We start from the raw sequence: 24,063 nt of genomic DNA on the forward strand, positions 1-24,063 counted from the left end.
TCAAGATTAGATTAAACTTTATTGTTATTGCACAGATTACAGGTACTGAGACAACGAAATGCAGTTTAGCTTCTAACCAGGAGTGCAAAAAGCAGTAAAGTGAAAAGTAATGTACACAATCTACAGAATAAAATATAGAATGAATTGAATGATGAACAAACAGTGAGGGGTATGAATACACTAGATATACACAGCAGCCTGTGAGCAGTATGAACAGTGTGTATGAATATGCTAAGATATATACAGTATGAAAACGGTAAGCAGTGCAAGTATAGTATAAAATATCAGGGTTGCCAACTTTGGGTACCTGGCTGGAGTGAGATTTTGATATCATGGTTTAATTACACATATGCGCACTAAATGACTGCTATCGTATCAGTAGCGGGACCTTAGCATATATATATATATATATATATAGGATATATATACAAATACACAATATTGGACACAGACTATAAAGGGCACAAAGTTTCATTTACCAATTAATTGACTTATCGTACGATAAATAAAAATGAACTTGATACATTGCCATTTATTATCATTATGTCAGTGGTCTAAAATGGTCATACAACGGTGCCGACAATATTATCGTTTATCGCAATAATTTCCGGGAAAATGTATCCAACAAAATTAATTATCGTGAGAGGCCTATACATGAAACACACACACACACAAATCTACAGACTTACTCCAAACTTCCAAATATATTAATTAACACACTCATTCTATTTTGGCCTAGTAGAACAATAAGCAGCAGACTTTTACTTTTTTATCATTTCTACTGGATCTCAGATCTGCGCAATGCGGGTCGGGGATTGACCAACCGTCTCCCACTGCTCTGCTGTCTGTTAACGTTGTTAAGAGTGGTGGGGGCGGGGAGGGAGCGGATCGACAGCTTGAGCAGCTGTCAACTCAACATTGTAAATAACCAACCAAAAACGATCGCTGGTTCATCTTGTTTTTGGCGTGAGAATGGTTTGGGCAGCGTGAGATTGAGAGTGAAAGCGTGTGTCACACGCCAGATGCGTGAGAGTTGGCAACCCTGAAATATATAGATATTAATTTCATGATAAACACCAACCTGAGACCAAAGAACGCGTACCGAAGGCGTCCCGACTTTTACGTCCACTACGTCGCCTGCGCTGCCCGCCTACGAACACACCGCAATACTTAATAAGTTAATACGTGAATACTTCAGTCAACGAGTGGCAATAACTGTCCTTACCAGCAGTAGTGTGTATTCGTCATTTAAAAAAGAGGCAACAGCCAATCAGAGTGATTTCTTTGGGAGGTGTGAAAATGTGCCGTAAAGCAACGACGGTGCGGGACACACCAACCTGAGTAGGGCGCCGCGAATGCCCGACTACCTCTGACTCCCAAAATCGGGTAGGTGTGTCAGGGGCTTAAAACTGACACAAAACAACAAAAAACCTTTGCCGAGCCAATGGAGTTTCATCACCAGCACTGGGTAAAAACCACCAATGAACGCTCAGCTCGATATACCAGCGAGTCGTTTTCCATCAAGCATTTAGCTTCCGCAGCCCGTGGAGAGAAACTGCGCCGCCTCGCTCTCAAGGCTGCCGGCGTCTTTGTCCAGCGAGATTTCAACGTCTCATGTAGGCGAGCCTCCAGAGCAAGTCGGACAAAATTACTAACCATCATGCAACGCACTAGCAAGACGGCGATCGCAATTGCGCAGGTCTCGCTCATCCCAAACAAGCCTAGGTTCTCCGCTGCGAGACGCTACCCAACCCCCCCCCGGTCCCTTTGTAACTGGGAAACTGATAGAATTGGATCATAAGATCGTGGTGTTTTTGCAACTTCAGCATAGGGGATTGGGATGTTTATTGAACTTCGGCTTTCAACTGATTTACCTTTGAAACACCGTTCACTGCTGCTGCTTGCCCCTGCCTGTGTCTGCGTTCTTCGCACCTGCCTGTAATCTGAGATGGTCCAGCCTCTCTGGCTGGCTGCAGCCCGGAAAATATTCAGCGTTGATTGACACTTCAGTAATAGCTATCAGATAGCGAGTTGAATCGGCAATTTGATAAAAAAAAGGCCGATACCGATAATCTGTCAAATGCGGAATATCGGCCTCGATAATCGGTCGACCCCTAATTTGTATACACAAATTGGTTCTTCCACAGACATAAGGTATTTTTTGCATAATCCTTCTTAAAGACAAATAAACAATAACACAAACACATAACCTGCTTGTTGAGGGACTATATACAGCAAGTTGTTTGAGATCTTTATCCCAATCTCTCTTTTTTTGCACACAACTTGAACCGTTTGCACTGAATCATTGGTCAGCTGGGTTACTGTCGGTGTCGCTCAATCAATTACAAATGTCCATTGGGACAGGTTCATCCACCTGAGAGAAGAACTCAAAGAACTTCTTCAAACCCTCGTCATTACAGAGCAGTGAGTCATTGACTCCGTTTTTAAATGCGATGATATTTCTGCCCTCAACCAGGTTCTTCAAATTTCTCATCACCCTTTGCTGATGAGCATGATCACAATCCAGGTATTCCTTCAAAACATCGAACCTGCCTCTTTGCACCATTTGGATAACAATGAGTTCTGTAATATCGGACAAAGGATAGCCAAACTCTATGACACTCTGGATTTCATCCTTTCCATTAGTGTATTCATACCCGCCTGAATGCATTGCAACAACATTGCAGTGTTCGTCAAAGACAGGAGAGCCAGATGAACCATGATAAAAACAAGACTCGTATAGTAGAGTCTTTGGCTGTTGTCTGATATTTTCTTTCACACCATCAAAGAACTGGTGAGTAACAAACTGAATGGGCCCTTGACTGTATTCTGCCTGATGCCTCTCCACAACCTGATTTAGGCCTTCTCTTGGAACAATCAAGCATGGATCTATCTTTTTCACTGCACCCATAGGATGCCCGATGATGCAGATTCCACCCCTTTGTGGAAGGAACCTGAAGTGTTTTAACAGAACATCAGGCAACTCCTGGTCAGCACAGAGCCTCAACAAAGCCCAGTCATACGTATGCCCTGAAACATCACAACCGACCTCAAAGCCAACAACCTCCTCCACTGTTGCTCCTGGATCCACCTGGCCAAGACTTTCATAAGAGAAGTGGACAGTGACTTTCTCAGTCAGCTGATTTTCACTCTCATTATAAATGCCCTTAATTACATGGCCATTTGTGAGGACACACTTGCCAAACAGGAGGAAGCCACTTCCCCCTGATCTACCATTTATTCTCACATGGCAAACCGAATTACTCAGATCCATCAGTTTTTTCATTGTTTTCACTTCGTTGCATGTCTGCACGTTTTTTCCATAATCTACACGGAAGGGTCTCTGGATCCGAGAAAGCGGAGTTTGCTTCTGAGTTTTTTTTGCTTTAACCAAATGTTGGAACTGTGCAAGTAGGCGACCCTTCATCTCCTTTGAATTCGGTATTTCACGTAACATGCTTCCTGGTGCCATGTTACATTTAGGGTTGGTTTCTGGTTTGGTGTTTTCATTCAAGGAGCCATTCGTGGTAGACTGCTTTGGAGGAGCTTGGTCTCCACTGGGATCAATGATCTGAGATTCATTTTGCATGTCATCAAGTTCAAGACTCTCAGGCAGACTTTCTGGTGGATTCTTCCTATTGAGGAGTATGATCTTAAAACTTTTACCATCAAGATCGTCCACCAGGCTGGACATTTCAGTGATTACTTCAGAGCTTGTGTGAGAGAGCACACAGTTCTTTGTGAACACAATATCCAGTAAACGACCATCTCTTCTCAGAGCTTGCTTCACATTTTCATCTTTGTACGCATACACAGTCATTTCCGGAATTTTTGTCAGTGTGCTGTTTGTCATGATATTAACCACATCTTTACCTCCCTTAGTCAGTAAATTAAACATCACAAGCTCGCCAGACCGCTGCTTTCTTTTGCGTTGAACAGAGCTATTAACCGGGTTGGCATTTTGAACAGCTTTAACATACTTAACAGTCAGTCGTTCATTGTTCTTAATTAAGCAGCATGGGAAGTGGGAACTGATGGCTTTTCCATCTTTCATAATAACCAGCTCTTTGTTTAGGTTCTTTTCTGAGATGTCTCTAAATTGTGAACTTCTTTTGAGCACGTCCTCAACAGTACCCGCTTTATTGCAGGAGACCGTTGTTGCTTTGTTGTCACCACTCAAGCTCCACTCGAAATTATGGGTTCCATGTGGCTCTTCTCCCTACGAATGAAACACAATGATTACTCATTTGATTTAATAACAATTACATTATATTTTTTTCTATAAAAAAAAAAAAAGGTTTCACCTGTCTATCCAATGGGTTGCTTGAGGTTGGAGACGATCCCTGCCGACTTTGGGCGAGAGGTGACGTATTCCGACTAGACGATGGCAGTTCCTCACGGGGCTGACAACAAATAAACAAAAAAGTGGCAGAAGTGAAATGAAAACATACACTAACAAAATATGACAAATCAGAGGGTTGATTGGTTCCCCCTTTCTGGTTGTCTGTCTTCATGGAGATAATGGACAGAAATGTTATTAATAACATGCATTAAGGCAGTGGTTCCCAAACGGTGTGCCGCGGCACACTGGTGTGCCGTGAGTCAAGTCCGGGTGTGCCGTGGGATTTTGTGACAACTATACGTTATTATTGCAATATACAACTACACAAAAATAATTATTTAATTTACTATATCAGTACTTTGTAGGTTTATATGTACGTAATCTGCGCGACTTGCGTATCCACGTGCAGTAGGGGTGTAACGGTATCCGTATTCGTCCCGTACAGTCACGGTTCGGCACATGCAGTCACACGGCGAATACGCCTTTTTTTTTACGAGTGGGAAAAAAGTCTGTCCTTCAGGGCAGCATCTACTACACTATTTATAATCCAGGGGGCGGTATTGCGCCTAAAAGCTGTTTGCCAGCCGCCCTTAAACAACAAATGAAGAACAAGAAGAAACACAACAACAAAACGAACTAAATACAAGAAGAAGAAAAGTTAGTATGGCGATTTCAGATAACACACAGGAGCTAGAACCCACCTGCTTCTTTTAAAATCAGCTGTGTGGGAACATGTCGGGTTCCCTGTGGACTACAATAACGATGAGGTGTGCGAGTGGTGGATCCGACGAGGACGGTGTGTCGGCGTTGTTCGATAGCGGTGCGGTATGCTAATGGGAACACACGCCAAACATGCTAAATCATATCAGGAGGCATCACCCAGATTTGCCAATCACCGGAGCCCGGCAAAAGACAACCGCAGTTCAGCAGCTGATCCCCGCTGTTTTTAAGAAGCCAAGAGACATGAGAGCAGAGAGACCAACATAAATAACGGAAGCGGCATATGTTTTTCAACGACTTTGCGCTTTTGAAACACTTTCTTATTATTTATGATGCAAGACATTCTTTTTAGTTGTTGTCCCGAACCGTACCGAACCGTGACCTCCAAACCGAGGTATGAACCGAACCGTGGCTTCTGTGAACCGTTACACCCCTAACGTGCAGTGCTGCATAAACATGGCTGAGTCAGCGATAACTTTCGAGGGGTGGAGGTATGCCCATTATTTTGAGTTTGTCCGAAGAATAGACAGGAATGTGACGGTGAGGTGCAAACTGTGTCCAGGCCAGAAGCTGTTATCCACTGCTGTGAACACCACGTCAAACCTCAACACACACCTGCAAAGAACACATGCTAAGGTGAAGCTAACGCACACGCTATTTGTTGTTTGTTTATATCACGTAGTGGTCTGTTCTTCTTCTCTGTCTTCCGGTTGTTGCCTGTTTTGAACGACAAATACACACTACCGCCGCCTGCTGGTAAGGAGAGTTATTGCCACTCACGCATGCGCAGTTCGTACGTGCTCGGCGAGTAAAGTAACGAGTTACTTTATGTAGATAGTAACAAAGTAGTGTAATATATTACTTTTTTTTTAAAAAGTAATATGTAATATAGTAAAAAAAAAATCTGCGCGCCCCGACAGGCACATGTATCTCACTAATTTGTAAATCGGCAAAATATTTACAATAGCACATGTTTCAATGCTGATTGCTGAAATGTTACATTTATAATTTGTAGTTCAGGTCCATGGACAATGCAGCTTCCTTGCATTGACAGTTCTCTGTGCTGAATTTCCTTTGCCTCGTTTTTTATTGTGTGACCTGTCTGGTTTAAATGAGTGTGTTGCTGCTTTGATGAAGTCTAATTTGATAACGTTTCAAATTAATTTCTGAAATACTTCATTAATAAATATTTCATGAGTAATATAGTTGTCTTTGTCACATTTTATGCACATGTACAGATATTTTACATGATATGAGTGATAACACGTGTTATAAGGGCTATTTTGCACAATAGGTGTGCCTTGAGATTTTTACTTGTCCTTTGGTGTGCCTTGGGCACAAAAAGTTTGGGAACCACTGCATTAAGGAATAAACCTTTTGTCACATGCTGCTAATATATATATATAAAAAACTGTTGTTACAAAGCATCTGTGTGTCAAATATTTAATTAAAAAGTAAGATGTGTAATACATGTCAAATAGGTCTCTATGTATACTACAGTTGCAAGAAAAAGTATGTGAACCCAGTGGATTCTCCACTCCAGGACCTTGAAATGCTTCTTACGAAGCCACTCCTTCGTTGCCCGGGCGGTGTGTTTGGGATCATTGTCATGCTTTACACGGATCAGTCGTCCTGGTCCCTTTGCAGAAAAACAGCCCCAAAGCATGATGTTTCCACCCCCATGTTCCACCGTAGGTATGGTGTTCTTTGGATGCAACTCAGCATTCTTTCTCCTCCAAACACGTCTAGTTGAGTTTTTACCAAAAAGTTCTATTTTGGTTTCATCTGACATTCTCTGTATCATCTAAATGCTCTCTAGCAAACTTCAGACGGGCCTGGACATGTACTGGCTTAAGCAGGGGGACACGTCTGGCACTGCAGGATTTGAGTCCCTGGCGGCGTAGTGTGTTACTGATGGTAGCCTTTGTTACTTTGGTCCCAGCTCTCTGCAGGTCATTGACTAGGTCACCCTGTGTGGTTCTGGGATTTTTCCTCACCGTTCTTGTGATCATTTTGACCCCACGGGGTGAGATCTTGCGTGGAGCCCCAGATCGAGGGAGATTATCAGTGGTCTTGTATGTCTTCCATTTTCTAATAATTGCTCCCACAGTTGATTTCTTCACACCAAGCTGCTTACCTATTGCAGATGTAGTCTTCCCAGCCTGGTGCAGGTCTACAATTTTGTTTCTGGTGTCCTTTGACAGCCCTTTGGTCTTGGCCATAGTGGAGTTTGGAGTGTGACTGTTTGAGGTTGTGGACAGGTGTCTTTTATACTGATAACGAGTTCAAATAGGTGCCATTAATACAGTTAACAAGTGGAGGACAGAGGAGGCTCTTAAAGAAGAAGTTACAGGTCTGTGAGAGCCAGAAATCTTGTTTGTTTGTAGGTGACCAAATCCTACAATGTGATTTCCTGGATTCTTTCCCCCCATTCTGTCTCTCATAGTTGAAGTGTACCTAAGATGAAAATTACAGGCCTCTCTCGTCTTTTTAAGTGGGAGAACTTGCACAATTGGTGGCCGACTAAATACTTTTTTGCCCCACCGTATATGACTTTTAAAGGCCAACAAAGATACAGAATAAAATATGACAAACCTCTGCAACAGGTTGTAAATCGGAAGGCTCGCTGCGTCTCCCATTCTGGTTTGCTGGTTTTCTCTAGAGATCAGACAGAAAAAATATTCATTGTAAAGTATTAAGTGTTGTATACTTCACAAGAGATCTCTCCCGCTTCTACAAATTCTGTTTGTCGGTTACGTTAATTCTCTGTACTAATATTGAATTAGTAGAATAAAGATTTTTTTTTAAAGAAAAGACACAAAGCTAAATTAAACTTAGTAACCCATATAAATCAGTAATATAACATTTCAAAATCCTGTATTCAAATGTTTATGATTATAAATAAATATCATATATATTATAAAGAAAATAATGTACATTTCAATTAATAGGAGAACATTTGTACCGTTAAAAATCCGTCCATTGGTCCCACTCCCTTTTTTGCCGGCTTCAACTTCTTCGGACCCATTTTGTAATGTGTCGAGCACAAATGTAACAATGGCAAATATAAGGTGATCTTCTTTCTTTAGGAAAAGGCAAATACATTGTATTAATGCAAATTACTTACAGTACACATGAGGTCAATTTAGTGTTCTCATATTCACATGGAGTTTATTGTGATCCATTTCAATAAAAGCAAAACAACAAAAAGGCCAAATGTAAGGTGGCCATAGCCCTCATCATGCACATAGGGGTGTATAATATCACAAGCAATCAATACTCACAACTCTTAATCCCGGGACCGGCCAATTGTTATTTGTTCCTACTCGGAACCGAGTTTTGCTTCCCAACCCTGCCACTGTGCTACACTTCCCACCCCGCTCCGCCCGCCCCCGTCTAACTGTACAGAAAGCGACGAGATGCATTTCCTTATGAATCGACTTGCAGAACCGAAACTAACATTTCTAAACGAACAATGGCGGACACGGACAATTTGCGAATGAGTTCTGCCTTTTGTAAACTGAATTTATCAATAATTTGTCAATAAATCGGGGCGAAAAACGTCACTTGTCCGCCGGACAAGTCAATTGAAAGATTTACTTGTCCGATATTGTAAATAACACGTCCCGGACGGTGGGACGTGTACTTTTTCGCACACTGCGTATGGGCTAGTCCAGAGGTGTAACAAGTACTCAGATCTGTAAAAGTAGCAATACTACTCGGGCTGGGCGATTTGGCCCAAAAATAAAATCTCGGTTTTTTCTAACTAATGGACAATTTTCGATTTAAACCTCGATTTTTTCTGTTTTTTTCTAAACAAACCAGAACAAGGCAAAATTTAAATACATATTTTCTTTATTAACACAATAAAAATAAATGAGATTACCAAGTAGTCTAGGCCTATGTGAACAAATCAGTTGTTCAAGAATAAATAAAATAAAAACAGCACCACAGCACTTGGCTGTCATTAATGTGCAAATATTTTTTTTAATCAAACTGGAAAAAAAATCTCTTGTAGGCCATCCCTGAAAAAAACTTGTAAAATGAAATACAACAAATAATAAATAATGATAATGAAAAATAAAAAAATACCCTCAAACAAAATAACATCCCTTTAACTTTCTAGGAAGTTGTCTTTCTACAGACCTTACACACAGAACAGTTGTTTGTTCTATGTATGACCGCTTGTACCCGAACCACTTCCATACAACTGAAGTAGCACCTTTTTTTAGGAACGAGTTCTTCATCTGTGTTCGTGGACATTTTTATGGTACATCTGTCGGTGAAGCGGTGAATGTGATTGTAGTAGGCTATGTGACTACCCAATCTGCAGCTCTGCACATGCGCACAGTGTTATAAATTAAAATCAATGTTTTTGATGGCATAAAGTACCTTAAACATTCCGTCAGTTTAAATGCTGTTTTATACTGAAAAACCAGAAGTTCTCATGCGCAGTTGTTAAGCTTTTATTCTGAAAATCCTTCATCTCCGGTTAGCATTTAGCATGTGGCTAATATACCATTTACTATAGAGGTGAATTTAGTAGCGATATGACATGGAGTGTTGCACACCGAAACCTACTGATTTCAACACTACAACTACTGTATAGACTTGGAGATATTATTATTGCTGAATATTAAATGAAGGTACAGTTTATTTGAATACGTTTGTTTACAGACGTGGGTAGCATGAGACAACAACCGGAACTACCAGAAATTAAACCAGCCGTGAAGTTTTTCCTGTCTTGAGTATTGATTACAGCGTTCAAAACCATATTAAATGAAAAGTCATGAAAGAGATAAGGAGGAGAAAAGGCGTGTTTAGTTATATATGTAATGTCTGAGTCCTCTGTTATGCTCAACAACGAACACAGCATAACAACAGCAGATCGGGCAGAGCTGCAGATCGGGTAGTCACAGGCAATGTGGCTGAGTTTTGTGCGCGTTCTGGAAAGTGAGAGAGTAAGCTACTACGGAGTCCCTTAAAGCAAAACAAATCTGCGGAGTCTAGAAATGTTTTTAAATCGCGATTTTTCGGTTCAGCCATTTCACAAACCGTAGGAAAGTAAAAATGCAAATTAATCGTGAAAACCGAAAAAATCGCCCAGCCCTAAATACTACACTGTACAAATAATACTATGTTACAAGTAACAGTTCTGGATTCAAATGTGTACCCAAGTAAAGTACAAAAGTATTGGCAGGGCTCGACATTAAGGACTGCCCGATGGCCCGGGGCCATCTAGTATTTACCTCGGGCAATGAAGCCTCACCTGCTGGTTGCCCGATCGGGCAATGAAGCCTCACCTGCTGGTTGCCCGATCGGGCAATGAAGCCTCACCTGCTGGTTGCCCGATCGGGCAATGAAGCCTCACCTGCTGGTTGCCCGATCGGGCAATCTATTATGCCAGTATCATGCAGCTCGCGGATCCAGTAATGAGTGACCCGACAGTAAAACTAAACATATCTATAACTAGTTTAGGTAGTAGTGTTGTCACGATACCAACATTTTGGTTTCGATACCGATACCAAGTCAAGAATTGCGATTCCGATTCTTTTTCGATACTTTTCTTAAAAAAGGGGAAACACGGAATATCGGCTTTAAAATTAGGAATAACAGATGATTTTAGCAGTCAGAACAACTAAAGCAGCAGTGTTACTAAGAACAGAAACACCAAAGAGTCACATCTAATATAAATATATATAAAAGCATTTATTTTAATTGTGTAGCAGTGAGTTTAACATTTTGGCAGCACTGTTGAGCATTTTGAAAATGTATTTTCATGCCTCTGTGCAAGGCTTAGTCTTTCTATCTTTATGGCCACTGGTGTAAAGTAACTAAGTTCATAAACTCAAGTACTACTTGGGTACAATTTTGAGATACTTGTACTTTATTTAAGTATTTCAATGTTTTTTTTGCTACTTTGTACTTCTAATCCACTACAGTTCAGAAATAATGGTGTACTTTTCCTCCACTACATGTATTTAATCCCTTTAGTTACTTCACAGATCTGGATGAATGATGTGAAATATAATCAAGTGTTAAATCAGACTTCAGTTCCACCTGGAGTGAATCCACCAGCTACCCTGCAGTCTACAAAGTACTTCAAACTAGCTGCACATTTACCAGCTACCCTGCAGTCTACAAAGTACTTCAGACTAGCTGCACCTTCACCAGCTACCCTGCAGTCTACAAAGTACTTCAGACTAGCTGCACCTTCACCAGCTACCCTGCAGTCTACAAAGCCATTCAGACTAGCTGCACCTCCACCAGCTACCCTGCAGGCTACAAAGTACTTCAGACTAGCTGCACCTTCACCAGCTTTGAGAACACTTTCATGATCAATCATTATAAAACATATCATATATATTATTCTGAAATGGACCAATCTGCACAATGACTACTTTTACTGTCGCTACTTTAATACTTTTACTTGAGGAACATTTTGAATGCAGTACTTTTACTGTAACAGAGTATTCCTACACTCTGGTGCTTCTAGTACAAGACCTGAGCACTTCTACTTTTACTGTCGCTACTTTAACTATATTTTGATGATAATACTTTTATTTGAGGAACATTTTTGATTGCAGGATTGTTCCTACATTCTGGTACTTCTACTTTAACTCAAGTACAAGACCTGGGTACTTCTACTTTTACTCAAGTACAAGATATATAGGCTACTTATACCACCTCCGTTTATAGCCTATGAAAAAAACTAATAGAAAACGAAGGCTAAAGCTAACGTTAGCAGATAGTGATGCTAGTTTGCTAGTTAAGTTTGCTCAACGATAATATTGCGACAGAAAAACTGTTCAGTGCACATCACGCTCTGCCGCTCTGACAGGGAGCTCTGCTCTGAACACCTGAACGTTCACAGACTTCTGGCGTCTTTTTTGTCAACAAGCCGAGGCGCAGCGGCAGTTGCACTTCCACTTGCAGCCATGCTTCTCGTTTTCTCACATGCTCTGGCAGCTAGCGCGTGGCCGCGTGCACGAGAGAGGGGAGGGACTTAGAGCGTGCTTGAGAGGAGCGGGACTGCAGGCACGTCTGCAGTGCAGGGAGTGGAAGCAGAGCGCTGAACACACACGGCTCTTATTAAACGGCGTTTTTTCACGGGAGTACTTTTCCCCGTCATTCTTAAAGTACCGATACTAATGAAACGGAGGAATCGTACCGTTTTAACGGCAGGGTATCGCGGTACCTTTCAAGTATCGGTACACCGTGCAACACTATTAGGTAGTTTGAGAGGTAATTAAAATAGCTACGTGTGATATTCTAACCTGAAGTGTGTGTTTTGTCCGCTCACCCTGCATGTGATTATGCAGAGCTGCGTGTCGACTCGTCAGCAGCAGCTGATCTCTCTCTCCCGTCAGATTAGACTTCACTCGCGTTTATGTCCATATCGATCAGATCCAGCTAGTTCTAGCTAATGATATGACTACCTGCTTATTAAAAGACACCTAAACAATAAGCGTAGCTATGCAACCGGGTGAGGCCACAAAGTATAGCGCAGCATTATGCATCTGTTTACATGCCCAGTGTGAGAAAAAGTTTTTAGAGAGTACTTGTCCATGGACAAGTGAGTTTGGCAATGTACTTGTCCGAATACATTTTTCACTTGTCCAGAATTGACACAAACTGGGGCCACTGGAATCTTCTTCTTCGTCATCGTATTTTTTACATTTTCCCACGGTTTTTACAACACCGCTAACGTAAGTGAGCGGTAACATTTTACTGCATCACACATAGGGTTGGGTATCGTTTGGATTTTAACGATTCGGGTTCTGCTTTTCGATTCCGGTTAATTTCGGTTCTCGGTTCCGGTTCTTTGAGAGGGTAAAAATAAGTCCGATGACAAACTGGGAGAAAAATATATTTATGAAAACATTAAGTCAAATCTGTATTCCTATTTACAAATCACTTCATACTGTTTAATTTCTTACGGTTATTGAATAAAACTATATAAAAATAATCTCTGCATTGTTTAGTTAGTTCTAAGTCAGTGTGCGAAAAAGTACACGTCCCACCGTCCGGGACGTGTTATTTACAATATCGGACAAGTAGATCTTTCAATTGACTTGTCCGGCGGACAAGTGACGCTTTTCGGCCTGATTTATTGACAAATTATTGATACATTCAGTTTACAAAAGGCAGAACTCATTCGCAAATTGTACGTGCCCGCCATTATTCGTTTAGAAATGTTAGTTTCGGTTCTGCTTGTCGATTCCTAAGGAAATGCATCTCGCCGCTTTCTGTACAGTTAGACGGGGGCGGGGCGGAGCGGGGTGGGAACAAATAACAATTGTCCGGTACCGGGATTAATAAGCGTTGTGAGGACAGGAGGCGAGGCCGAGCCCCGCGGACCGCAGCTCTCTCTCTCTATGCTCCGTATCAGCTGATCGCTGCGCGGTGCAGCTCAGCGTCTTTCTCTCTCTTTCTACACACACTCTTTCTGCCCGTTTAACAGCCTAATCTTTGTCAAACTTTCTTATGTTCTTTCTCTAACACATAATGAAGGTTATTAAGCAGGGATGTCAGTATTGTTTATGAAGCAGGGTATAGAAAGTACATTATTGAAATGAAAATACTATTTATTTACTTTTACAAACAGTGAGCAGCTGCAGCATGTGTATTGCAGGCAGGGCCGCCCCTGGCCAACTTGGGGCCCCAAGTGACATTGTGAGATGAGGCCCCCCCCCCCCAACCGACAGGAGTTAACTTTTTTTTTTTCTTCGAAACAAAGTAGGCTAATATAATAATATAAATATAATTCCTGTTTATTATTATTATCAACACTTTTTTATGCAGTGAGGTAAATGGTTGTGCATGTATGTCGTTCAGTATGCGTTTACAGGTGAATACGTCTGCATTTCCTGCCAAATACTATTCTCAAAAAGATTAAAATATAATTAATGCAAATAAACAACTTCTATTAATAATAGCGGCCCTGATTGCAGGACATGTGTAAGCGTGCAAGCGTCTTTGAGTTGTAGAAAAGCGCTAGGCCTCTAGGCTATACATCTAATGTGTCATTATTATTATTATTATATGTCCTATGTGTTGGACATGTGTGGTTGGACTCTGTCTCACAGGCAGGTTGCAGTGTAACATCAGAGGAGACTGGGCCAACTGTACATTCTCAAACTGCACCACTTAGAACTAACTAAACAATGCAGAGATTATTTTTATATAATTGTATTCAATAACCGAAAGAAATTAAACAGTATGAAGTGATTTGTAAATAGGAATACAGATTTTACTTAATGTTTTCATAAATATATTTTTCTCCCAGTTTGTCATGGGACTTATTTTTACCCTCTCAAAGAACCGGAATCGAGAAACAAAATAACCGGAATCGAAAAGCAGAACCGGAATCGTTAAAATCCAAACGATACCCAACCCTATGTGTGATGCATTAAAAGCTTACCGCTCACTTACGTTAGCGGTGTCGTAAAAACCGTGGGAAAATGTAAAATACGATGGCGAAGAAGAAGATTCCAGTGGCCCCACATTTTTGTCCATTCTGGACAAGTGAAAAATGTATTCGGACAAGTAAATTGCCAAACTCACTTGTCCATGGACAAGTACTCTGTAAAAACTTTTTCTCACACTGTAAGTGGTGCAGTTTGAGAATGTACAAAGACTCCAGCTCATTAAAAACTCTGCAGCTAGACTACTAACGAATACCAAAAGGAGGGAACACGTTAGTCCTGTCTTAGCTACTCTACACTGGCTTCCTGTAACTTTCAGAATTGATTTGAAGGTGCTTCTCCTCACATACAAAGCTCTAAATGGACAAGGACCCAGCTACATGGCTGACTCTCTAATGAACTACACACCTGCCAGAACACTGATCATCAGATGCAGGTCCATTAGAGGTCACCAGAAAGAGTCCTCAGAAGATCGGTGATGCAGCCTTTGTAAACTACGCCTCAAAACTGTGGAACATGTTACCCAACAATATTAGGGAAGCCAATACATTAGGCATTTTTAAAAGGCTTAATCTCTTTACCAAAGCATTTGACTGACTTTACACTATTATACTGCACTATTCTCTGTGATTGACATTGCACTATTTCTCTGTTTTATTCCCCATATTTTTTTTAAAATTATTTTATCCCACTTTATGCTTTGCTCTTGCTGCTTGTTTTACACTGATTTTATGTCTTATTTTTTACTGATGTAAAGCACATTGAACTGCAATCCCCTGTATGAAAGGTGCTATACAAATAAAGTTATTATTAGGGCCCGAGCACCGACGCCGTTGGGTCCTAGCACGAAGTGCAAGGATACCTATTGTTATTCGTGGTATTATTATTATTATTATATAATTACGGAATCCTTGTTTTCAGGCCTTTAGGATGCTGAAAAAGTTGTATAATTTTGCACGGACGCCAGGACCGGTGAAAAATTTGATATTCTGGAGTCAATGAGTTCAAATTGTCCAACCTGCTCGCTAGCGCCACCTATTTCAATTCCATGTTGGAAAAATTCACAAAGTCCCACCGTAACTCCGAATGACCTGACATTTTGCAAACATATCCGGGTGGACCTGCTCTACAAATAATCCAAATGGAATCTTTAGCTCCGCCTACTTTTTTTTTTTTTAAATTAGCATAATTTTCAAAACACTTAAATATTCACTTAAATTTCAATTTTTTGTTTATCAACACCAAACTTCGTATACAGTATTGCCGGAGGGTCATACACATTACCCTAGGAGATGAGCATGTTCAAACGATAATTATTTCCGCCATGAATTAAAACGTTCTCGCAAAAAGGCGGGGCTTAGAAAGAAATGATCATAATTCATCAACAATGTATCCAAACATCACAGATTTTGGTGGAAACGTTGAGTCTGTCTTGGGGAATAGGCACACCAAAGTATTTTCATTTTGGACTATAGGGGGCGCCAAAAACACCGCCAATTTATAACTCAAGAGCGGATGGACTATTCTTTTTGTTTTTTGTTTACACATACTCTCGGGCGACTACGAACTTAGATTCAAAGTGTCGCAACAAATTTAGAATGTGGGCGTGGCCTATACATTATTTTTAAATTGCGATAGCATAAAATGAGCTTCGGACGCAAAACTTGGGACACACTTCAGAGCCCAGGACCTTTTCGAAAATGTAAAAAAAACACGTACATTTTCAGAAAGACTGCTCACTAGCGCCCCCTATTGTGTGGTAGTCACATATAGTTTCTCAAAACTTCACGAATTTTGGCACAGACATTTCTCATGGAATTGCGGATATATTTGTACATACATTCCATTAGCCCCGCCCCACAAAAAGTCGGCCATTTTGAAACATGTGCGTTTTTCAGCCATTTTACGCTAACAGCGAATACACCATTGTTGACGATTTACATGTCGCAAATTACTCTAAACTACTCGGATATAGTTATTCCGATATTCACGAAACGCTGTATACATATTGCTATTATGATTGCACACATATTTCAAATTGCCTTTCATTAGCTCCGCCCCCCAGAAAGTCTGCCATTTTGAAACATGTGCGTTTTTCAGCCATTTTACGCACGTTCTTGCGAACTCCTCCTAGGGGAATGATCGGAAAAATTCCAATGCAGGACAGGTTTAGCCCCTATCCCATACGATACTTAATTGAGGAGCACATTTTTGAAAAATTACTCGTGGAGGTCGTAAGCTAACAGCGAATACACCATTTGACGATTTACATGTCGCAAATTACTCCAAACCACTCGGATATAGTTATTCCGATATTCACGAAACTCTGTATACATATTGCTATTATGATTGCACACATATTTCAAATTGCCTTCCATTAGCCCCGCCCCCCAGAAAGTCGGCCATTTTGAAAAATGTGCGTTTTTCTGCCATTTTACGCACGTTCTTGCAAACTCCTCCTAGGGGAATGATCGGAAAAATTCCAATGCAGGACAGGTTCAGCCCCTATCCCATATGATACTTAATTGAGGAGCACATTTTTGAAAAATTACTCGTGGAGGTCGTAAGCTAACAGCGAATACACCATTTTTGACGATTTACATGTCACAAATTCATCCAAACTACTACATTTCCATTTTTGGAAACCTTTACAAAGTGGCACCGTAACTCAGAATTACCTGAAATTTTGCCCACTTATTCGGGTGGACCTACTCTACATATTATGTCCTGGAACCCGAAAGCTCCACCTCCTTCATTTTTTTTTAATTACCATAATGTTAAAAACAGTGAAATATTCACTTAAATTTCCAATTTTGGTTTTTCAACACCAAACTCAGTATACAGTATCGCCGGAGGGTCAGACACATTATCGTAGGGAATGAGCATGTTCAGTCGATAAATGTGGCCGTCATTACTCTAAACGTTTTCGCAAAAAGGCGGGTCCTAGATAGAAATTCTCATAATTCATCAACAATGTACCAAAAAAACACACATTTTGGTGGTAAGGTTCAGTCTGTATTGGGGAATAAGCACAAAAAGTAATATCCATTTTGGACTATAGGGGGCGCCAAAAACATGACAAATGTATAACTCGTGAAATGATGGACGAAATATATATATATTTTTTTAGACATACTCTGGGGATGAGTATGGACTTTATTTATTTAAAGTGTCACAACGAATGACAATTGTGGGCGTGGCCTGTACTTTTTTTTTTATGACGATGTGCTTAAATGTGTTTTGGTACGCAAAACTTGGGACACGCAATTACCATATACCAAATACCATAATGTTAAAAACAGTGAAATATTCACTTAAATTTCCATGTTTTCTTTTTCAACGCCAAACTTAGTATACAGCATCAGTGGAGGGTCAGACACATTACTGTAGACAATGAGCATGTTCAGTCGATAAATATGCCCGTCATTAATCTAAATGCTCATCACTGCTGTCACTTCAGCCTTACATACTTTTACTTATAATTAAAAAATTGCATCTGTGTGCCATGTAGTACTTGTCATTTTGCATAATACTGTATATACTTATTACATTGCTGTTAACATTGTCTTTTTTTTAAATACTGTCTACACTTAATCTACAACTTCTCTCATATCATTGAATCTACATTATGGTTGTTTATATGTATCTGTTATCTTGGACTTCTTTGCGTCTTAGGTTTACATTTAAATGTTTGCTGTGACGGACTGCGGAGCTGAGCAAAACACACACTAACAGTTAGACCAAACACACTTAGTTATTCCATCTACCTCTGGAGCTAGCTAAACTAGTTATAAATATGTTTATTCTTCACTGTTGGCATATCGCTAACTGGTTGATGCAGGAAAAATGGTACCGACAGAACTGGCGCACATGCCTAAGATTTCCTGGTCAGAAACAAAGGAACGCAAAGTCAGGTTAACAATTTAGAGGGATGACAAACGGCTCATTTCGGAGGACTGAGGGGGGGGGACCAGCAACCCTCCCCGACAGGCGCACGGACGCGAGGGCCCGCTCATCACTGCGCGCACAAGTGCGACCGCAGTTTTAATTATTATTATATTTATAGCCTATCCTAGCGCTTTTCTACAACTCAAAGACGCTTGCACGCTTACACATGTCCTGCAATACACCTGCTGCAGCTGCCCAGCTGCTCACTGTTTGTAAAAGTTAATAAATAGTATAAATAGCATTTCAATAATGTACTTTCTATACCCTGCTTCATAAACAATACTGACATCCCTGTGCTCCTCCGAGTCTGGGGGTCCGGGGATGTGAGGACAGCGCGAGGACACAGACAGGGAGGCTGCTTCACTTCATAAAGGAAATGGCGGTCAATATTAACAACACAGGAGCTAAAACGCTGAATAACCTTCATTACGTGTTAGAGAAAGAACATAAGAAAGTTTGACAAAGATGAGGCTGTCAAACAGGCAGCGGATCTGCTGTGTGTAGAAAGAGAGACGCTGAGCTGCACCGTGCAGCTGATACGGAGCATAGAGAGAGAGCTGCAGTCCGCGGGGCTCGGCCTCGCCTCCTGTCCTCACAACTCTTATTAATCCGGTACCGGACAATTGTTATTTGTTCCTACTCGGAACCGAGTTTTGCTTCCCAACCTGCCACTGTGCTACACTTCCCGCCCCGCCCCCGTCTAACTGTACAGAAAGCGGCGAGATGCATTTCCTTATGAATCTACAAGCAGAACCGAAACTAACATTTCTAAACGAACAATGGCGGACACGTACAATTTGCGAATGAGTTCTGCCTTTTGTAAACTGAATTTATCAATAATTTGTCAATAAATCGGGGCAAAAAACGTCACTTGTCCGCCGGACAAGTCAATTGAAAGATCTACTTGTCCGATATTGTAAATAACACGTCCCGGACGGTGGGACGTGTACTTTTTCGCACACTGCATGCCCACCGGAACCCCAAGGCATTAGCAACAGATCAACGCACAATCAACCCATACAGGACATCTCTTTCTCCACATTAAGTGTTAGACATTATAATTGACTATTCTTGTCTGTCACATACTCTTCTTGTCTGTCACATAAGTGGCGTAACTGAAGCGGTATTGCGCTAAAGGGAAATTATTTTGACCGGACATTTTGACCGTAGAGATTTAGATTTTCCGGCTAACGGGAACTCTGAGGTCGCCATTTTGTGTGCTTCGCGGATGCGCTCGGCTCCTCTCGACTGCTGCTCGGTCAGCTTCCGGATGAGGAGGCATTTGTTCGACCAACTTACAGTAGATAACATTACAAACATTTTTAACAGGGGCCATAATAGTGTAAATAATGTTTGTTTTGGCAGTTATAACTGAATGTAATGTTTTCTACATCTGGGAAGGCATTTGCCTTCATCAGATGGAAAGTGTCTTGACCAACAACTTAAGTATTTCTTATCGCTATGCAGGGCGTGCAAGCGAGCAAACAAACAAGTTAAATGAAGAATAAAATTGAAATTGTACAATATAATATTGTGGTGGTTCATCTTATAATTCAGTCTAGAGAATGAACCAGACAGCATCTAAGACCTGCAACAATCTAAATGTTCTAGGGGGAGGCCCCCCAAACCCTGCGTGCGTCATTTCGTCCGCGCGCATTTTTCAGGGCAATCTCTATTGGGCTCAGGGCCATCTGTAAATTAGCTGAGATGGCCCACAGGGCCATCTCCCAAAATCCTTAATGTCATGCACTGATTGGCATCAAAATATATTTCAAACACATAAAGTACTAATTTTCCAGTATGGCCCATATCAAGTTTTTTTATTTAGATTATGTCTTATACATCTATCCTAGTAGCTAGTAGTAACTACTAGAAGTAGAAGTACCTCAAATGTGTAAATACCGTAAGTAGAAAACGGTATGCGAGTAAATTGTACTTAAATTTAGGGTTGGGTATCGTTTGAATTTCCACGATTCCGATTCCGATTCCGATTCTACTTTTCGATTCCGGTTCTTAACGGTTCTCGATTCCGATTCTTTGAGGGGCAGGGTAAAAAAATGATACATGCTTCTTCCACCAAAAAAATTACATTTATTCGAGAAACTTTTACACAGGTTAGTTTAAAGTAATATTCACATTAATCAGTCTGTTTATATTCACTGCTATGTAACTTTAACCTGAGAACCCCTGAAGCTACAACAGTCCAACTTTTAAAAACAGTTCTTGTTGAGAAAAACAAGCATATCTGCCTCTCAGGCATACCGGGAAGAAATATTTGAACATTTTGAAGTAAAATGCTTCAATCTGGTGCACACGCAGAATTACTAGAGACTAGATCTAGGGGGTACAACTCCAAACACCCATATGAAAAAGATCGGTTTACATTTGAATAATTAAATAACAAATAGCCTACATGTAATGCATTTTATTTTTGTTGTTCATTCATATCTTATTTTACTATTTTATTTATGCATATTTTTTTATCTCTCCAGTTTAAAACGATATGTCTGGTTTACTGTCCTATAGTTTACATTGGAATGATTTCAAACCTGTTTTATCCCAATAATTATAAAGGAGTGCCTTGGAAATATGTGTTTACATAAATTGTGATCAAAACGTTTGAGACCCACTGAGATAACTTAGACTAAAGTGAACTATCTAAACACTGAGAGTCCTTTACCTCACTGAGCTGAAGTTATCAGCCTCTCAGTCTGACTGGAGAGGACTCTCCCTCCACATCATTGTAGAAACATCTTCTTCTTCTTCCGTTAGAGCAGCTAGCACCAGATGCTAATAACAACAGCGCCGGTTCCAGTGCACCCTCGTGAGCTGCGGTTGCCAGATAAGCCAACATCCCCCATTTTCATCACTTGCAGCGCCCATCGTACAGGGCAAATGAAAAGTGTAACCGGGATGAAAAGGGTGTTACATTTACTTAATTATGAATGTTGTTACATCAAGGCCGAAAATTAGGATGAGCACCAACGGTCAAAACATTTATTTTTTCTCCCAGAGCTGTCAGCGCAGCGCCTCCACAGATCTGGCGCCCTAGGCGAACATTTATAATGCCAGTGCGACGGGCCGGCCCTGGTCTCAGGTTACACTGTAGGAAGTGTAGGTACAACGCTACATTTCCCGCCCCGCTGCAGTCATGCAGTAGGCTACGGAGAGCGGCGAGAAACATTTCCTCAGGAATCGAAAAGCGGAACCGAAATTCACATTTCTAAATGATACCGTTGGAATCGAAATGTTGGAACCGGTTCCGAACCGGAACCGGTTCTCGGTACCCAACCCTACTTAAATTGCATTCCTGTTGCACACTGCTAGGCTAGCCGCTAGCCAACTGCGACACGTTTAGTAATGTTTGCTTACAAGACTCAATAAGGACCATACCTGCTTTTGCTTTCTCTTCTTTAGTTGTTACAGAGCGCTTAAAAGTTTTTTATAATTTAACTTACCAAGAAGTCAAACAAACGGCCACTAAGCAAGCATCGGTCGATGTTTTCCGGAGAGATTGTGTTGTGTCTTCCTCTCCGGCGCTGTTCCTTTCCTTTTCTACACCTCTGGAATTGGTTATTGCCGCTAAAAAAATGGTTGCGGTGACGTCACTAAAGGGGCGTAACGGTGGGCGAGAGAAACAGGACTTTCTTAGGGCCGTCTTTTCCCAAGTCCTGAATATTTGTCTTAAACATCTTTCCATCACCCAATTACGTTTTTCACTGAGGTAAAGGAACAGTAATACAATCAAATTGACAATTTCGCCGCAACAGGGTTCTCCCCTCTTCTTTAAGCGAGCAAAAGAGAACTGACTTTTTTTCACAACTTTATTGAGACAACGTGTAAACATCCTGTGAAATCAAATGCTTTTTTGGCATGTACACAAAATGTACGGCAGTAATGCTTTGCTTCAGTCCCAGGCTACTCCAACACTGCAACATAAATATAATTAAGACATCAAGTATTACATTAAATCAAAAAAGTGCAAGATGAAACAGAAATGGAAATAAAATAGTGCAAGTGAGTGCAGAAATAACTAAAGTAGGCTACATGTCAAATAGTATGTGATTTTTTTTTTGTCTGTGGCCTACATTCAGATGTAGTCTTGTTTTTATAGGGTGAAGATATGATCAAGGATAAACACTTACACGTATGTCATTTGGTTTGTATGTCCACAAGACCGAAACAAAGACTCCACAAAAGGTAAAACGCAGGCTACATCTATGTCATTCTTGTTTTTCCCTTATTTGTGTTCTTAGGATGCCATGATAGCAGTGGCGACTGGTCATTAAGGGCACAGCCCCACCTAGTGTCAGCAGAAAGTATTACAAATAATGATTACAAAAAAATGCAAAAAAAATATATAAAATATATGTTATATAAAATACATGTTTAATCATCTGATTCGTCTGTACATTGCTGTTTTAGTCTGTGCTCTTCTAATTAGTGTCTACAGTGTGTGCCTATTGAGCTGTTTAGAGCCATGTGGGACAAAACCATAGACTGTATATATAAATGGACGTAGGGTCCGTGACGTCAACCATAGGATTCTGCAGAGTTGCCGTGAAGCCCTTAGTAGGCGGAGTCGGCCACTAACGGCTCAACAGTGACGTCACTTTAAGGGCAAAGAGGCGGAGCCGAGGCGGGACCTGCTGCCACCGAGCTGGAAGTTCCAGAGCTAGCTGAAGCTACCAAGCTAAGCTAACATGCTCCCCATCTGCACACTGCCGTCGCATTTTACGTTTCTAAGGTAAGCGGCCTTGAAACTATTCAGCAAAACTATAAATAATAATCTAAGTTATTGAGTTTTTAGCATAATACTTCAGAATCTTAAAACCCCTTAACGTTTATATGCAATTGTGCTAAATTCAACACTGGAATCAAGCAAATATTAATGTTTGCATGACATTAGTTATTTATATTTTGATATCACTTAACTATACGTTTAATACATTTAAGTCAAGCTAAGGTACATGTGATGGTAGCTAGTTAGTGCTCTTACCTGTGAGGCCTCCTCCAAACAGCATAATAACCAGACTATATCATTAAAACTAAGTACCAGTTCTAGATCCTTGACTTTAGACAAACAATTCAAAAGACAAAATGTATTTAAAGACCAATCTTTATTTGAAGGTGCCTCTTAACCTGATATATTAGTTATACAGTAATAGTATTGACAATCTAAAAAAACGGAGCAACTCAACAGTAAACTTTATGTTTCTTATTGTCTAAAGCATTTATTATTTTCATTTTCCCCCTCTCATATTCAGTGTGGACGGATTGAGACAGCATGGTGTCCAGAGAGCTGCAGAGACTTCAGGGAGAAACCTCCGTGTGATGGACGTCCTGTCTGTTTGTTTGGAGAGGACTGAGGGTCTTTCCTCTGCGAGGAGGACCAGGGCTGATGGAGGAGCCCATGCTGGGCAAAGCTGATACCAACTGCACAGGCCTAGTCTGTCACTTTATTTGACTAAATGTGTTTACTTATACATTTAATAGGTTTACACCTTCTGTCCATATGTGCTTTTTATTTAAAACATTTGATTAACTTTTGGTTCACATTTCAATAAATTGTATTTGTATCCTTTTGTCCATTATTCTTACTGAAAATGTTAGATTACACATTCA

General features: G+C 40.7%; 1 protein-coding gene across 4 annotated transcripts; it reads right to left on the reverse strand.

The window, feature by feature from the left end:
• LOC117458957 (serine protease FAM111A-like) lies at positions 1-22,617 on the reverse strand. Of its 4 annotated transcripts, none has more exons than XM_034099725.2 (5): positions 21,897-22,013; positions 8,028-8,141; positions 7,658-7,720; positions 4,305-4,403; positions 1-4,219 (listed from the first exon to the last, which is right to left on the reverse strand). In XM_034099725.2, exons 2-5 carry the CDS (start codon positions 8,088-8,090, stop codon positions 2,339-2,341), a joined length of 2,106 nt encoding a protein of 701 aa, XP_033955616.1. In that variant the 5' UTR covers positions 8,091-8,141; positions 21,897-22,013; the 3' UTR covers positions 1-2,338. The 4 variants fall into 4 exon arrangements, with proteins under 4 accessions (XP_033955616.1, XP_033955618.1, XP_071061489.1 ...); XM_034099727.2 differs by having other exon boundaries at positions 8,028-8,145; positions 21,897-21,986; XM_071205388.1 differs by lacking the exon at positions 21,897-22,013 and adding an exon at positions 21,119-21,405 and having other exon boundaries at positions 8,028-8,145.
• Positions 22,618-24,063: the final 1,446 nt, after the last annotated feature.

Source organism: Pseudochaenichthys georgianus, chromosome 14 (assembly GCF_902827115.2).
Source record: "Pseudochaenichthys georgianus chromosome 14, fPseGeo1.2, whole genome shotgun sequence".
Lineage (NCBI taxonomy): Eukaryota > Metazoa > Chordata > Actinopteri > Perciformes > Channichthyidae > Pseudochaenichthys > Pseudochaenichthys georgianus.

Excerpts from the sequence above, each read along its gene's own strand:
- LOC117458957 (XM_034099726.2), bottom strand. Across the intron at positions 4,404-21,896 it reads GCCGTTTGTTTGACTTCTTG|CCCCGTGAGGAACTGCCATC; the intron begins GTAAGTTAAATT and ends ATTTGTTGTCAG. Across the intron at positions 4,220-4,304 it reads GCAACCCATTGGATAGACAG|GGAGAAGAGCCACATGGAAC; the intron begins GTGAAACCTTTT and ends TTTCATTCGTAG.